The sequence below is a fragment of the Apteryx mantelli genome, chromosome 19 (assembly GCF_036417845.1).
Source record: "Apteryx mantelli isolate bAptMan1 chromosome 19, bAptMan1.hap1, whole genome shotgun sequence".
In the NCBI taxonomy this organism is placed as follows: Eukaryota; Metazoa; Chordata; class Aves; order Apterygiformes; family Apterygidae; genus Apteryx; species Apteryx mantelli.
Window position 1 is genome coordinate 10,392,971 of NC_089996.1, and position 17,106 is coordinate 10,410,076.

At 61.5% G+C, this 17,106-nt stretch overlaps 1 protein-coding gene across 1 annotated transcript in view; it reads left to right on the forward strand.

The window, feature by feature from the left end:
- Window positions 1–14,979: 14,979 nt before the first annotated feature.
- Window positions 14,980–17,106, forward strand: part of CACNA1G (calcium voltage-gated channel subunit alpha1 G) — a 161,840-nt gene continuing 159,713 nt past the window's right edge. Inside the window, exon 1 of the mRNA XM_067308542.1 lies at window positions 14,980–15,221. Coding sequence (XP_067164643.1) covers window positions 14,980–15,221 — 242 coding nt within the window. The remainder of the gene's footprint in view (window positions 15,222–17,106) is intronic.

The following is a 17,106-nucleotide window of genomic DNA, read 5'->3' on the forward strand; positions in this document are numbered from 1 at the left end:
GAGGAGCGGCCACGTGAGAAGCTGCCGCTTGCCGGCTCGGGTGCCTGGTGCCGGCCGGGGCCCCGGCTCGCCTGCCCGCCGCCTTGCCAGCCCCATTCCGCAGGGAACCGGCGAGGCGAGGCCGGGTGGCGTTTTTGGGTGGTTCGGGACACAGCAGCAGCGGACGGGTTGGAAACACCCCTGTCGCTCCAGGGGCTGGGTGGCATTTCACGGGGATGGGGTAAATGAGGGGCACCGGGGCACTTCTGTTTGAACAGAGGAGGAACATCCCCGTGCGGTTTGGGGGTTTATTTAGTTTCCTTTTCCCGGGGAAGGCCGTGCTGCGATACAAAGTGACTTCTGACACGCAGCTGCTGCGGCCTCTCTTTTGCTTGGCAAAATGCATTTCCCCAACCTGTTCCTGCCTTGCGTTGGATGGCTCTTTCTGGCTTCTCCCCTCCATCCCCCTCGAGCCGATGTGGGGGCCGTTCCTCTGCCCCGGCGCGGGTCGCACCCTCCCTGCGGGGGTCTCGTGTCTCGGGGCAGCATCCTGCACCCTGCAAAGCTGTCGAAAGAAACCAAAAAAAATGCATTAAATCACCCCTGCGCATTGCTTTTCCCCCACAAATGCCGTTGTCATCACATAGCTCAGGGATCGCCGGGAGGGGAAGAGGGATGGAGCTGCTGGGTTTATCACCCTGCCGCGGGGTTTTGCGCTTGTCTGAAAGTCTGGGCAGCCGGAGACGGGGGGAACTGGCTTTTCCCTTCCTTTTCCCGCTTCTCACACTTCAATTTGCAGCTCTTGCAGTTGGGCAGGAGGAAATGCGGAAGCGTGACTGGAGCGTGCGCCCGTCCCGGGGCGCGGATGAGACTTTCTCGCGCAGTAATGCTTTGCGGAAACGCCACCGCGGAGCCATCGGCAGCTGGTTCTGCGTCTTGCTGCTTCTCTCGCTGTTTGCTTTGGTGTTGCATCAAGGGGCCGGGGCCTTTGGGGGCTGTTTATTTGCACTATTGCATTGGGGGGGGGGAAACGGTGACACAGGAGCGCGGCGACAGCTGCTGCCAGCCACGTCCCACGGACCTGGAGCCGCTCGCCTCCCTCGGGAAAGGCCGGGATAGAGAAAAAGGGGGTTGTGTGCACGCGCGGGTGCAGCTGGAAACAGCAAAGCCCGAGCATCTTGCAGGAGGTGTTTTGGGCAGAAACCGCAGCGTTTGCTGTACTCACGCCTGAGCGCCCGATTGCTCCACGCCTGAGCACCCAGCTAATCCATGCCTGAGCACCCAGCTGCGGCGTGCACGGCCCACGCACGGGCACCCGATTGTCCATGCCTGAGCACCCAATTAGCTCGTTCCCGAGCGCTGTTTGGGGCATACGCAGCAGGTTTTGGCAGTGCGGGGGGGGGGGAGGGGGAGGCCATGCCTGCCTTGTGGCGCTGGTGCCCCCGGACAGCAGTTTCGGGGAGCTCGGCGGGATGACGCCTCCCTCGCCGTGCGATGTGGCTGGGACGCCCGTGTCCAGCTCCATCGCCCCCCTCTCCGCGGGTCCGGCCGCCTCCCGCTGGACCGTCCCTGGTGGCCGCTGGGTTTGCAGGTGGGTTGGCTCTGTTCCTGCGTTACCTTTCGTGCATTTTCTTTCCCAGATGTTCATGCCATCAAGCTCCAACGTTCACAAAAAGTGAATTTGCAGCTCCGGCTGTCAAACGCTTGCTGAAACTGTGCTTTTCTTTTTTTTTCCCCCCCTCTTCTTCTTTTTCAGCCCACTTTCCATGCGAATTGGTGCCAGGCACCTGGGTGGGCAGCGCTGGACTGCGATGCTGGGGCTCAGCAGCGGGACCCCGCTTGGCTCCGTCCCTGCCTCAGTTTCCCCACCTGCAAAGCGAGGGCTCAGCGTGGGGCGGCCAGTGCTGAGCGCCTCGCCGGTGTCCCCACGGCCGGCGGGCCGCTTGCCAGGCAGGGAGGCAGCTCCGTGAAAAACATCACGGACTAATTTTAGGTGGGCTTGGGCACGCCGCGGCAATCCCGTGAATTTGTCACGGCTCGGGAGGGAGCAAGCGGGGCCATCGGCGCTTATTAAGGCTTCTGCAAGGGACGCTTGGTTATTACCTGGCTACTAATCCTCCTTTAATACGGTTTGGGTATTTACTGCGCGCGGTAACCATTGCATTAAATCTAAATGAAATGTGCGTTTTGGAGGAGCGCCGATGCCCGGGGCCGGAGACGAGGGCTCCGTTGTGCGAGGCCCCGCGGGGAGGTGGGTTTTGGGGACGTGCAAGGGGGCTGGGTGCCTGGCGGGTGCACCTGGCCTCTCCGCCCCACGGGCCGGCTCCCTCCTCGTGCCGGCGCTCTGGGATTTTGGGGTTGACCTCTCGCATGCCGCAGCCTGGCAGGAGCACGCAGCGACGCTGCACGGCGCAGCCGCGACTGAAAGCCCCGGGGCTCGGAGAAGGCGGGAGCCGGGTGGTGACGCCTGGCTTTCCAGGGCCGGATTTCTACGGCAGGGTCCGGCCCTAGGAGCCAGGTTGGTGGCCGTGGCGGGGTCGCTTTTTGGCTGCGGCGCTCGGCGCTACGGGGCAGGTGGAGAAGACCTGGGCCATCGCTTCCGTGTGGCTGCCGCGTGTGTTGCAGGGATTTTGCAAAAGCTCCTGGCGCGGTTGCTCCTGTAACCCCGCTCTGCGCTTCGCTCCTGTTATCTGGCGATCTCAAAGCACGCGACGCCCGTTAATTAACCAAGCCTTGCCGCAAGGAAAGACGGACGAGCGCGGGGCGGCCGCGGGTCCGGGTTTGCAGCTGGAGAGACGCAGCCCCGCTGACCGGCACCGGCGGTGTCCCCCTCCCGGCGTGCGCCCAGGCCCGGAGCTGCGGGGCCGAAAGATGAGCAAGCCAAGTTATCCCGACTCTGGAAAGCCTGCAAGGGGTCGAGGTTTCGCCTGCACCCGGACGCAAGCCGTCTCGGGCCGTCCGCAAGGCGTGCGCCAGCCGAACCGGCTGCTCGCTGGTGCAAGCCGGGGGAGGCCCAGCAGCCCCCGGGTCTCCGAGCGGCCGCCGCAGCAGCGCGGGGCGGCTCCGTCTCCCTTTTGCTCCCTTCCGGCAGGGGAGAGCGGCGGGAGGCAGGGTCTTCTTTCATAGCTGACAGCCCATGAATATTTATGGCCGCATATTAAAAGCGTCCACCGCATCCCAGATTAGTCACGGGGCCCGTGATAGATCCGGGATGCTGGGTGCGGTGGTATTGATGTCACCTCTCGCTCGGCTGGCGGCCGTGTGGCCGGTCTGCGGCCGTCATGGGGGGCGGGAGCCGGGTCTGCCCCCGGGGCAGCATTTTGGGGGAGGAATCGGAGATTTCCACCGTTGGGGGGGGGGTCATGGCTGGGTTCGCTCTGCTTTGGGGCGGTTGGGTTGGATCCTGGCAGCCTCCTAACATGAGTTTTGGCCATTCCCAAGCCCCAGCCATGTCACAGCCCTGCTCCCATGGGCATTGCCTCACTTGGGAATAAATGGGAATAAAAGGGGGGGGGCAAAGAAGGGGACAAAGCTGCTTCCAAGCCTCTGAGGGGGTTGCAGGGACAATAGAGCGAAAAGCAGCATTTAATTTGAAAAGAGCATACAAGGAAAAACTGCCCTGGACGGAGTCCCGGTACTGCAAAGGCTCAGCCGGAGCAACGCGCGGGGCCGTGGGAGATGCCGCTCCGTGAGGCGAGCACGTGCCGGGGAAGGTCTCCGACCTCACATTCTCCATCCATCACTACTTATTGCCCCTAACCGCACTCCATCCCTCCGCCCCTCCCGAGGCCGGATCCCACATCCCACCGACGCAGGTCGGGTCAGCGGGCTGCCGGCTTGTTTAGCGTGCTCCGGCGTGCCGTGGGTCATCGGAGCCCGGGAATTAGCCTCCGGCAGCAGACACCATGCCCGGAAATGCTGCTATTATTAGTGTTATTATTATTATTAATAAGCCCATTCGCAGGGGTGGCATCTATGGCGCAGAGGAGAGCAGAGGCCTGGGATCCCTGCAGGTCTGGGATCCCCACGTGTCTGCACTCACAGGTCCAGCATCCCTCCGGGTCCGGGATTAGCGGGGATTCTCGCATGTGCCGGACGCCTGCGCCGTGGGCTTCGCTGCCGCTCTCTCCGCTGGAGGCGGCTCCGGGCGCTGCCAGAGACGTGGGCTGCGGATGATGGCTGCGAGGGAGCAGAATTAGAAACGGGACTAAGGGATTCTGGTCACAAGCTTTGGCAAAGTTGTAAGTTAAATTTAATTTAAATTCCTATGTCTTTCGCCTCCTGTATAGCTGTTTTCTTCAAAAAATGGTATGTTTTTCAGCTGCCGGCAAAACGGCGCCTCTACGCTCTCCGTTCTCCCAACCCTTGCCGTCGTGGCGTGGCCAGGGTGTCCCACGGCGGCTCGGCACGAGGACCGAAGCGGGCAGAGGCACGCGGGGGCGGCAGAGCCCGGGGCGCGGAGCCGGGATGCTCTTCCTGAGCCGTGTCTTGGGGCGTCTTCCAGGAGCTGCACGCAGCCTGCCGGGAGGCTTCGCCGTACCTGCGGCTCTTCTTTGGGCTGCCTGAGGAAAGAAAGGAGATGTGCAAAGAATGCGCTGATATATAGTTATGTGCACGGAGAGGGATAAACCACGCTGCTCCGCTTGCCCGAGGAGCGAGCTGCCCCTCTCCCCTCGCCTTTCCCTGTCCGTCGCTTCCCTCCATGCGACGCCGGGGCCTTTGCGGCGAGGATGAGGAGGCGCCGAGGCGATGGTGCCGCGTTCGGGGGACGCGTCGCGCTTTGCCGCTTCCAGCAGGTCCGTGGCAACGGAGCGAAGGCAGCTTTGACGGCGCTCCCTGCCAGGCGCCGCTCCGGCGGGCTCCCAAAGTCTCCTAGTTATTTATTTATTTTCCCCAGGCTGCACATGGCAAAGTTCGGATCCCCCCTCCCCTTCATTTGTTGCTGTTTGCCTATAATTTAGTGTGGTTTTTAGTTATATTATAATTGAGTTGCATGTGTCACAGCGTGTCTCAAACAGAAAATATAAATATTTAACAACCTTCACTGGTAATAAAGATTCACATTTGCGTCGTTTTGGTTCCCAGCGCATGAATATTCCGTACCATGCTCCGTGGGTACGAGCTTCATTCAGATTTATCCCCGGTTATGCAATGCAACACTAATGACAGATAGAAGCCAGATCTGAAAAATAATCAGAAACGCCACCCCGGTTCGATATCATTAGCTCTTCCGCGTGGGTTAGCGGAGCAGTCGCGCGTTCGCCCTCATCGCAGGCGCCTCCGTCCGCACCAGCACCCGCCACCACTTCCTGCCGCACCGGGGCTGCCCGGACCCCCGGGAAGAGGGGGAGAAGCAAGGGGGGGACAAGGTTGATGCCTGGAAGAAAATTAGCAGCAAGTTGGCTCTTCCCAGAGCTGGAAGAGCATCTGCTGGAGCCACCCCGGCAGCCCGAGCAGCGCGGGTTTGCACAGCGATGGAGCCGACAGAGTCACAAACCCGACCGGGAGATGTTTGGGGCAAAACAAGAAGAACCTGCAAAGAAAACCGCCAGCAGCGGCAGCATCCGCCCCACGAGCTGGGAGGAGGAGGAGGAGGAGGAGGAGGCGGCGGCCCTCGGTGCGGCTGCTGCTGGGTACCTGCTTTTGGAGCAAACGGCTCCTTCGGTGGCCCGAACAGGGCCCGCTTTCAGTCGAAACGAAAACCTGCCTTTTTTTCTCCCCTGTTGCGCTGCTGCTCGGATGGGGACGCACACGAGGTTAGCGCTGAACACCAGGCTAAAAGCCTGCGGAGGAGCCGTTAGCCTCCGGCTGTGCCGGAGCGGGACTGCCGCAGGCAGGAGCGAGGTGCTTTGGCGGCAGTGCCACGCGCCTGTCGCGTGCCTGGCGGAAACCCCGCGACGCCCACGAGATTTTTGGGGTGCCGGTGCACCCAGCGGGGCTGGGGAATGGGGGTCTGGCCCCGAGCTAGCAGCACGCGGGGCCGTGCTCTGTGCCCACCTGGGTTAAACAAGCTCCCAGGGCTTCGCGAAGGCAACGGCAATCCGTGCTGGAGGAAGGACCGTGCGATTCAGCTGAACGCCACCGAATCGACTAAAAGCACTCGGGGCGCACGCTGGCGCCTCGCCGCCCGCCGCTGGCAAAGCCCGGCGCGAAGGAGGGGGCCGGCGGCAGCCCGGCGCGCGGCACGTGCCTGGCTCGCGGGCCCGCCGGCGGCACCGCTCTTCCCACGCCGCCGCTCGCGCGTCGCCCCCCCGGGCGGGCGCGCACGTTTCTCCGGCGCCCAGGCTCCCAGCGGCGAGATTTCGCGGCGCCGCGTGCCAGCCGGGCTGCGCTAAGCGACAACGGTGCCGCCTTCCTACGGAGCACGGAGGTGTCGCAAGCTGCTGGGAACCCAAAGCGCTGCTTTCGTCGTGCGCTGCAGGGAAAGCGCCCTGCATCTCGGAAGGAGGCTGCCAGGATATTTGCGGTGGCAGAAACCCAGAATCCATTCGAGTGTCTCTTTAAAAGGCAAAATGTCAGGTTTGTCTATAAAATAATGACTGATAACCTATAAACAATGACATCACCCTCCACCTCGGCGCTGGGGAAGTGATTTAGCGGCACTCTGCCTGTGCGAAATGAGAGCAGCTGCTCTCTGCTGGAAAGAGGAGGAAGATCTCCTCATCAGCATTAAATTTAAATGAGGCGGCCCTCATTTGCATGTTTCTGCGGCGCTCTATTTCTGTGAAAGGGCGGCTGGGGAGTGCGGGTTTTCGGTGGAGGCTCGGTAATCAGGTTCTCCTTCGCTGCCTTTCTGAAAGCATGAAAACGATGCTTTTGCATCCTCGAAGTCTCCCTGGGTGCGGATGGCGGTCGGAGCCCCGGGCACCGCAGAAGGCACCGCCGCGGGACCTGTTCCGCGTCTCCTGCCGCCCGGCCCGGGATGGCACCGTGCCGCTGCCACCGGCTTCTCCCGCTTTGCAAGCTGCCTGCAGAGTTCACCGGGCTCCACATTATTTTTAATTATATTTTACTTTAAAGGGCCATTAATTACAAAGATTTCCCAGCAGAGGACTTAAAAAAAAATAAACAAAAAAAGAAAAGAAAGGGAAAAAAGCTCCTTCCTCATGCAGGGTTGTTGCAGGCGAGCTGGAATATGAACACGTATTGAGTTGGGCCGGGTGGAAAGAGGAGCGTAAACAGCTATGGAGCAAAATTCCTCGGGCTGCCGAGCACTTTGTCCCCGGAGCAGCAGTGCACACCACCCACTTTCTGCTGGCCCCTTGGGTTGAAAGATCCCCTTTTGCTCCCCATTCCCCCCCAGGTCTGCATTTCCACCTCCTCCTGCCCTCACTGCAAGTCCTCGCTCCTCAGGAGAGCAGGGAACATCCAGGTCTCGCCTGTCAATCCTCATTCTCTGTGCCGTGTGCTCGCTTAGTATTCACTGACTGTGGCACCCCGGGGTCATCTGCTCCCCAGCTGGGGGGGGCAGCGGTGCTCGGTGGCCCGGGAAGGGCTGCAAGGCGCAGCAGCATCCCCGGGGCTGTGGGTGCTGCTGGAGGCAGGCACAGCGCCGACCCCTTTGGCGGCAGGTGTGACGAGTTTGAGCTCAGCAAAGGCCCCAGCTGCACCCTGGCAGCCGGCTGGATAGGGTGCAGCTGCGTGCGCAGGGCCAGGTGCTTCGGGAAGGAGAGCAGGCTGGGAAACCCTCGCTGGAGCAAACCCGGACCAATCCTGCTTAAAAGGCTTGCGGAGGGCCAGGGTTGGGTTTGCTGGTGGTTCATCGCAGCGGCAACAGGAGCTGTGGGTCCTGGCAACAGCTCTGCCCTGGTTTTCCCTGGAGTCGCCCCTCTGCGGGATCAGGGCTCTCAGCAGTGCTGGCCGCCTCTGCCGAAGGAGCTGGGGCAGAGGATGGTGGCACCTGATGGGGCTTCAGCAGCTCGGAGCATCCTCTGGCTGGAGACCCCCGGTGTCAGGTAAGGTTCCCGGCTGGAGCCGTCCTGGCGAGAGCCCTCGTGGCTGCGGTGCGCCTTGCGGGTGGGCAACAGAGCCGGAGCCGCCGTTGGGCGTCGTTAGCTGCGACGTGTTCCCGGTTGGAGAGGAGGGCGTTGTTTTTTCTCTGCCCTGCGATGACCCGTGTGGGCCCATTGCTCTGGCTGGGAAGGTCTCTTTATTCTTTGCAAATACCCGTGCGCTAGGCGAAGGCCTCTGCCCGACGCCCGCCTTGGCGCCAAGCCCCACGGCCATCCCCCCCCCGGCCCGACGGGGCACCCGCGGGCTCTGCCCATGCCAGGGACACGGCTGGCGCAGCCCCGTTATCGCCGACCCTTCTGCACGTCGTGCCCATCTCCGCCGGGGGCACAGCGCCGCGTTCGCCGAGTTAATCGCAGCTTGGAGGCGCCTCTGGGGGGGCCGAGGGCGGTGGCGGGAGGCGTCGCGGTGCTCGGCAGGGCTCCCCGCAGCGGCGCTCGGGGCCCGCGGGCTCTGCGGCGAGCTCCTCGTTCCCGCTCGTCTCCGCCTGTCAGACAAGATTTGAGGACTCAATTACAGCAGGAGCTGCCGCTGGAAGCGTTGCTGGCGCGCGGCTCGCTGCCGGCACATGCGCTGCATGGGAACCAGATGAAAGCCGAAAGCGATGCCGGGGGGAGGAGGGGGTTGCAGACGGAGGCTCTCCGATGACTGACAAAGATCCTGGTGGGAAAAGGCAAGAAATGCAGGTTGGGGGGGGGGGGGGGTCGAGGTAGGTGCACGGAAGGGATGTGCGGTGCCCGAGCTGGGGCAGCCTGGAGTGGCCTCGCTGAGCTGACCCCGGCTCGGAGCCCAGCTGCGAGGGGTCTGGCCAAAACCCTGCCGATAGGATCCGGGTCTCCGAAGCGGTGGCAAAGGCGAGCTGGGGACGGGCTGGCTGCGGGCTGCGTGTCGGGGGGCCGGCAGTGCCGCGGGCTCAGCGAGCGAGGCGAAAACCCTCTCGGCGAAGCTAGCGAGCCCGTCAGATGGAGAGCTGTCTCGAACAAGTGGCAGCAGCAGAAGGCTGGATTTCAGTCAGGGTTTTTTTTCCTTTTTCTGAAGAGCGCCTCTTCTTTGAAAGCTGTGCTTTGTTTTGCACTCACACTTCAGAGACATGTAGAGAAAATCTGATTTCGCTGGCTTTGCTGTTTGCCGAAAACGCTGCAGCCTGTGGTGGGAAGCATGGTGTTTGCTCAACAGGACGCGGTGACAAGGACAGGCTTCAATCGAAGCTGCAGGAGAAGTCGCGGCGCATGCTGCAAGCTGTTAAACGGGGGAAGCATCCGGCAAGGTGCTGAGTGCACTCGGCGCCCGCCCAGGCCTTGGTGTGGGGGATGAGCGGCCCTGGGAGATGGAGCCTGCAGTCAGCAAAGCAGCAAAAATCATCCTCACACCTGAACAACTGCCTGCCTAGAAAACCGCAGCTCTAAGGACCTGCCTGCATTTATACTTAAAATACATATATATATATATATATATATATATTTTATTTTCCCTCTTTCCCACAAGATATTTTCTGGAGGTAGTAGCAGTTGTTAAGGGAAATGAGACTTTTTAAAGATAACCAGGGTGGGGTGGGGACAGGAAAGCTGATTTCCATTACGAATTATACCCTGCAAGCATCTCCGGTCCCCGGAGCTGAAACACGGACGCGGCTCAGCTCTTGCCAGGTCGGGGGTTTCAGCTGTGTCGGGGTGTCAGACCCCCGAGCCACCCTGCGCTTGCCGACTTTGTGGTTCCTGAAATCCAGGCCTTGTTCAGGCATGGATTGATTGTGTACCAAAAAGGTGAGGTGCAAACATTGATCATGCAAGAAAGCGCTGGTCACCGGCCAAAAATAAGCATTCCCTGGCCTAAATTATTAATTCTGTTGTGCACACCAAACGGATCACGTTGGCCGCGTGTGGCCCCTCTGCACAGTGGTTGTGCTTCTTGCCGTAGTATATTTTCCCTCCAACTACTTGTCTGGCTCTTCACTTAATAAAGATGGAGAGAGACAATAAAAATATTCATTAAAAAGAAAGAAAAAAAAGATGAAGTACTGCTCATAGGCTCTGGTAGCCCATTCCATTAAGCAATTGCTTCTCCCAAGTCCTTCGTGGCTGGTCCCTGTGGCGGTACCTGGGCACGGGGATTTGGGGGATGCCCTGGATGCTCGGGGCTGTGGGATGCTTGGGCTAAGAGCAGCGGTGATGAGGAGAGGTGGGCAGTGCTGCCTGCAGCACCTGTGCTGTGTTTCTGCTTGCTGAAATGGACTTAATAGCATTTTCTTGGGAGGGTTAAGGTACTAATGTGGGGCAACCAGGAGCACTGGTGCAAAGGAAAAGAAACCCGTCCCCCCAGTGCCTATCGCTGCTGCTGGCCTTGGAGAGCAGAGATGGGGTTGGTGGCCATCAAACTGCTCTTTAACAGCTGTTGAGGCTGAATAACGGGTCGTGGGAGGCCAGCGCTCCCCTCCTGAGCTGTGACACCCCAAATGAAATGTGTGTTTTCTCCCTGCTTCCAAGGCATGAGAAGAGCTCTGTATCTTGTTGTGATTTATCATCCAGTGCGAAGCCAGATGCCTATATGGGTTCAATCTATAGCTCCTCAAACTGATAGAAATATTATCCTGTCTTATTAAAATCACCCACAGCTACTGCAGCTGTATGTCAACAGCAAAACAAATCGCAACTGGTTCTCACAGGACGGGAGCCTCTCTGTTGAGGCTGTCTTCAACCCGCCTCCCACTAAAACGGTTACAGCTGTAGCTTTTCCCCCATTACAACTTAGTGCGGCTCCTGTACAGCTGACTGAAATCCCATTACCACACCAGAGTCATCCTCGTTAAGCATCTTGTTTGAAGCTCCCCAGCTGACACGCGATGCCCCTGGTGGTGTTTTTCCTGGGGATGCTGCTGTGGTGGATCTGGGGATCCATCCCCAGCAGAGGGGCCAGGCTGGCTCCCCAGCACTTGCGCTTGGTTCCCCATGGGCTCCGTGACACTGGCCGCGGGTTGTCCCCTTGCAGCGGTGTGTGAGGCCCCTTCCTCCGTCCCCCTCCAGATGCCACCAGCCCTAAAGCTCCTGTGGCCCCACTTGCTGCTGGCCCTCCCACCTGTGCTATCTTTGGTGTAATTAGGAGGCCAGGGCTGTGCCTGTGAGGTGGATGTGACCTCATTAGTTTCTTGTGCAGTATTGAAATTTCTCCTCATTTACATTCCAGATCCCTAAATGTGCATCTCGGGTCACCAGTGTCGCTCTCTGCTGCTTTTCATCCCTCTCACTGAGGCTTTGGGTGGGAACCGTGCTCCCCTTCCCTGATCAGGTGCTACGTTTGGTCTCCAGGCTGAACCTCTTGGTGCATCAGGAAAGGGAAATACCCAGTTCACCCGAGGGGACCGCGTAAGGGTGGGAACGGCACTCGGGGATGCCCCAGGCTGGGGTAGGGATGCCAGCTCGTCCCTGCTCCAAGCAATCATGACGTGGGGCAGAGGCGTAGCTGAAATCAAAGGCAGCTCTGCCAGCAGCTTTGATCAATCTAAAACGTCACCTATGGCCTCTCCTGTCGGTGTCCCTCCCAGTCGGCAGATAACTCCCTCCACCTTGGGTGACTTATTGCAGCTCGGGCAGCGAGCCTGGATTAGCGCCTCTGCCTGTCGCACTGTGCCGAGGGGCGCGAGCTGGTGGCTGCCCACTCGGCTTCCTGCCTAGATGGAGGGCACAGACCCCCTGCCCTGGCTGCAGCAGCCTTCGTGCTCTCACCCCTCTATGAGCCGTAGCCAGTGGTCCCTTTTCCCCTGCAAGAACACCCTTTTTTCCATATTTGCTGTAGCACACAGATACCAAAATCATGCTAGACTGGTGTTAGCTTGATCCTCCTGATGTTCAGATGCTTCGTTTTGGGCTTGGAGGGTATGCGGCTTTGCTGAGCCTTTCTTTTTCTGCGCTTGCTGGAGGAGGAGTGTTCTCCGAGATGGGAAACTTTGCATGGTCTCTTGTGTGTGATGTTGTATCCCTTTATAGGGCAGGTATCTTTTAAAGCAAAATGTTTCCAGTTCTCTCAAAGAACATAATTCTAGAAAATGTCCCCAATAAACAAAATGAGCCAAACGTAATTAAAATGGAGACAGTATATAATCTGGTAACCCACTTAGAGGCTCAAAGCTTCAGCCTTTAAAAAACTGTTTGCTCCAAATCCGTTTAAATAAACAGAATGACACACAAAGGCTCTCTGTACATTATCAGGATACAAAGGGAATCGGATCAAAAGCAGCTGTGGCCAGGCTGTATGTAGGCAGTGAGGAAATTGCTTGATCTAAGATTGCACCTTGCACATGCAAATGCGTCGGGAGACCTTTCTGTGAATCGCGTTTGTGCAATGGCCTGGCTCCCAGCTGCTGGGATGGGATCGGTGGGTGACGGCCCAGGCGCCTGTGTGCAGCCCTCCGTTGGTCCCTGCTCTTCCCCTCCTGCAGCGGGTGTGGTAGGATGCTCTGGCAGGTGTGGAGAGGTGCCAAAGATCAGCCGAGCTTTAGGTTCTCTGTGGGTGCACCCACTGGCACCCGGAGGGGGGAATTGCTTGCAAATATGGGGAAAAAATGGGAGTCCCTTTCCTGAACACCCAGGCTGCAGGCTCTCCACTTGCCCGGTGTTGCTTGGGCCACTTGCTCCATCACGCTCGTTTCCCCATGGATTTCCAGAGGTTTTTCCGGCAGCGTGGCCGTGGCGAGCACAGGGCTGCTGGGCTGCAGCGTCTCCCTTCCCCGAGCGCTGTCTCTACGGTTCTGCAGCAGAGCCCAGCTGGCCTTGAAGTTTTGCCAGCAAACATGTGATTTGTCTCAGGCCGGACAGCACAGGCTGTGGATCCAAGAGCAAGTGTGCTCCCAGGCCAGAGAGGGCGTCCTGGGTCAGCTGGAGCATCTCCTGGTGCTCTGGGGGGTGGTTTCTGGTAGTTTTGGGTTGGGGGGGGGGTGCTCCTATAAATATGACTTGTGGGAGAAGTGACCATGGGAAGAGCAAGCAGGCTATTTTTAAAGTTGCAAGAAGTCTTAATAGGAAATGAGGGCTTGACTTGGACTGTGGGGATGTTTGCACTCGAATTAGTGCTGCTTGCAGAAAATCCCTTATGCCGGCCCTCCCGAAAGAACAGTGCATCTCCAGGTAGGGCTGCTCCTAGAGCTGTCCTGGGGAAGTCCCACAGTGGTTTTGGGATCCTTATGGGTCTGTCGTGCGTTGGGGCCGGAAGCACCCAGGGTGGCTGCATTAACCCTAGGGCTGCAGGGTGCTGGGGACAGTGCACATTTCTGCACCCTGCCCTCGGGTACATGGGCTGCGGGGGCGGGAGGCAGCAGGGATCTGCCCCGTCGCTGGCCCTGTGCCCCTGGAGCACATCCCGGCCCTGCCCGACTGCTACTTGTGCCCCCCCCGGGGGTGCTCGCTGCCGTCGGGGCCGGCTGCCGTTGCGGCGGGGCCTCGCACCGGCAGAGGGAGCTCCGGCCGCGTGCTGCGAGCCGGGGGGGGACCGGGGCACCCGGCCGGGTCCCCACCTCCGGGCCCGGCTCCTTTCGGGCTGCTGGCCGGGGCGCGCACGTCGGGGCGGGGAGTCGCCCGCAGCGCAGCGCGGCGGTCGGTGGGCTGCCAGCCAGCGGGCCTGGCTGAGAGAAGCGGTGCTGCGCCCTGGATGGGGGGGCCCTCGCAAAGGGCGTCGGGGACAGCGCTCACCTGGCCGGTGTGCCAGGGGGCTGGGGTGCAGGGTATGACCCGGAGGTGCGCAGCTCAGCAGCACCGTGCCTGCTCGTGGGGGGGGGGGGGGCGCGATGGGGAGGAGCCGCTGGAAGCCCAGGCTGGGGCTTTGCAGCAGGGAGGGGGTCGCAGCAGGGCTCACTGGGGCCTCCGGAGCAGGAGAGGAGCTGAGCTGAGCGGGACGCTAGGGAGTGCGGTGAGCCCCGAGCTCAGTGGGGTCGGAGTTTCGCGCGTGCCTTGTGCCCGGGGCAGGGAGCAGCTCCCGGCCTCCATCGGCAGTTCGGCCTCTGCAGGCCTCCCTCCCCCGGGGCTCCTGCACAGGGAGGCTCCTGCATGGGGAGCCCCCCCCGCACAGTCTCCCCATGCCCCCGCCTCCCCTTGCAGCTTACCGGCTTGCCCCCCACCTCCCGGCTCGCTGTATTTGTTGCAGCGGGCCTGCTTCCATCTAACAAATCTCGAGGCTCTGCCCCCCCTTCCTCCTCCTGCGCTCGGCGCTGCAGGTTCCCCCCCCCCCCAAAATGCAGCGGAGCGGGGCCAGGTCGGGCCCGGCCGCGGCGAGCTGGGGGGGGCGCTGGGCCGGGGGCCGCATCCCCCGCGCCGGGGCGGCTGCCGCGGGGTGCGCCCCGTCCAGCCCCGCCGCGCCGCGCCGGGGGACCCAGCCCCCCCGCCAGCTGTGCTCCCCCCGCCTGAGTGACAGCCGCCGCGGCCAATGGGGAGGCGCGCAGGGGCCGGGGGCGAGCCCCCATTGGCGGCCGGGGGAAGGAGGAGCCGGGACTTGAAGTTGGAGTGAGGGATCCAGCTGTGCGGTGCGCGCGGCGCGGCTCGGCGCCCGGGAGCATCCTCCGCCGCCTCCCGCCGCGCTGCCCGGGCAGCCCCCTCCCGCGGCGCCGCCGGCACCCGCCCCCCCGCCGGCAGATGTCGGGGCGCGGAGGGGGCAGGCAGAGCCTCTAGCGCGGCCCTGCCCGACGGGAGCGGCAGCGGGGGCCGCTCCGCCGCCTGCGGCTCGCCGCGCTCGGGCCCCCGGAGGCACGGCGAGGAGGAGCTACGGAGCCCGGGGCCGGGCGGCAGGGAGGGGGCCGCGGGAGCAGCCCCGGGGCGGCCGGGTGGCGGCTCGGCTCCGCATGCCGGCGGGGGGCTAGGCGGCGGCTCGCCCGCCCGCCGGGGCCCCGTGCAGCCCCGGCGCTGAAGCCGCCCCAGCCGCCTGCCGCCCCCGGGCATGGCCGTGCCCCTCTAGTCGCCCCCGGCTCGCCCCGCCTTGCCCCGGCTCGCCCCCGGGGCTGCCGGCCGGAGGATGGACGAGGATGGACCGCGAGCGGCCGAGGAGGAGCCGGAGCCGGGCAGAGCCAAGACTTTCATCCGCCTTAATGACCTGTCCGGGGCCGGGGGCCGCCCGGCACCGGGCGACAGGGACGCGGGCAGCGGCGACTCGGAGGCGGAGGCGCTGCCCTACCCGGCGCTGGCCCCCGTCGTCTTCTTCTACCTGAGCCAGGAGAGCCGGCCGCGGAGCTGGTGCCTGCGGCTGGTGTGTAACCCATATCCTTTGCAGGTGCCGGCGGCCAGGTAAGCCCCCGGGGGGGCCCTTCTCCCCCGAAGTTATGGGGCCGGGCGGGGGGCGCCTCCCGGCGCCGGGCTGCTCCGCTGCTGGGGCCCGCCCGGGGCTGGGGGGGTGGGGGGGAAGGATCCGGGATTTGAGGGTTCCCCCGACCCCAGGGGCAGCGGGGCCGTGGCCGTGCTCGCCCCCTCCCTGCTGCTCCAGCAGCTCCGACCGGGAAGTTTTCTGGGCTGTTGCAGGGGGTCTCTGGAGGAGGGGGGACAAAACGCCCTGACCTGGCGTGGGGCAGGACGATACCCCCTGGGCATGGGGGAGCTGGGGCAGGACTCCCGGCTGCCCTTCCTTGCTCCACCGGGGGCACCTCCGGTGTTCCTCCTCCCCCGGACATGCCAAGGGACCCCAACCCTTCCCCTCTGGCCCCGTTTCTTGCCCACTCTGTTTTCTAGGTTGCCCAGTCCCCCCGGGGGGGTTAAGGAGAGCGCAGTCCAGGGGGAGGCAGCGGCATGGCAGGGGGGTTGCTTTGCTGCCTGGCTTCAGGATCCCTAAATGGTTTCACGGCATGCGAGGCCGGGGGAAGGCCCCGCTCTCCGCTGCAGCCCCGGGGATGCGCCGTGCTGGGGGGGTCTGGGCGACATGGGGATCACGCAAGGCTGAGGGTCCTTGGTGCTTGCTGCACCCGAGGGCCACGGCCCGCCCGGTCCCCGGGGACCCTGCAGAGGTATCGGGTGTGTGGGTCTCCCCCTGGACTCCCGCCTGCGCTGGCACGGGGGCTGCGGCTGAGCTGCTTTAGTCAAGTCGAAGCTCCCCAAAAGGAGACAATAGAAAATCACTTTGTGCCGTGGTCTCGGTGCCTTTAAAACCTCCCTCGGAGTTGAGTTGCCACCAGCGCTCAGTTCGCAGCACCGCAAGTGTTTTGCCGTGCCCAAACTCTGCTTACATTCACGATTTGCAAAAACAAATACCTACACGAAATGAAACGGAGCCCTGTGGCTTCCAGCAGGGGCTGGTGCATGAAAGGCAGCCTCCGCCTGGGTGCATGGGAAGTTATCGGATCCATGCGGCTGCTCTTTGCAAAAGCCAGGCGAGTACGTACGGGCAGAAGCCCCACATCTGGAGCGGGAGCGGCTGTGTGGGAACAGGGAGGACATGTTACGTGGTGCAGAGGGCCAGAAGAGACCGTGCGAGTCCTCCTCCTGCTCCCGTTTTGGGTGAGCAGCTAGGAATTGCGCCTGGGCTGAGGCTGGCGTGTCACAGGAGAGCGGCAAGGGTCTGCTGGAGTTGCGAATACGGTTTTACTTTAGCTTCAGCAATAATTTATCTGATAAACAGCCTACCTCCTTTCCTAAAATGTCCCCCAGGAGGGGAAAAGCAAGATTTTGCTTCCAGGCCTGAATACTCCCAGCAGTTTCCCCACATCCTTCACACTAGCTCAGCAGTTCAAAGCTGCATTTATTTAAGCATCTTAGGAGATCTTGAAACTTTCTGAAGCATTCGGTTCTGGGAAGAAATATTAACGACAGGCTGCCACTCAGTGTGTTCTTGTTACCTGCTATGTCTAATGTTATATATGATTGCTGATTTAAATGTGTTCAAGTCTTTTTTTTTTTTTTCCTCCTCCTAATGATGTTGTTTTGAAGCAGGTGTTAACACCTGCACCTTTTTAGTTGTTTTGAGTAAACACCCCTCCCCAATAACAGCATGGAACACATCTTTTCTGTGGCTGCCAACACAAGCAGGTGAACTTTTGTCCTTGGAAAATTAGTGTTATTTTAGAAGTCTCCCCTGGGCACCTGCAAGCACCACTTCAAACGGGGAGCGGGCATTAGGGTGCAGCCCTGGAAGCTCCAGTTTTCCTTGTCACTAGTT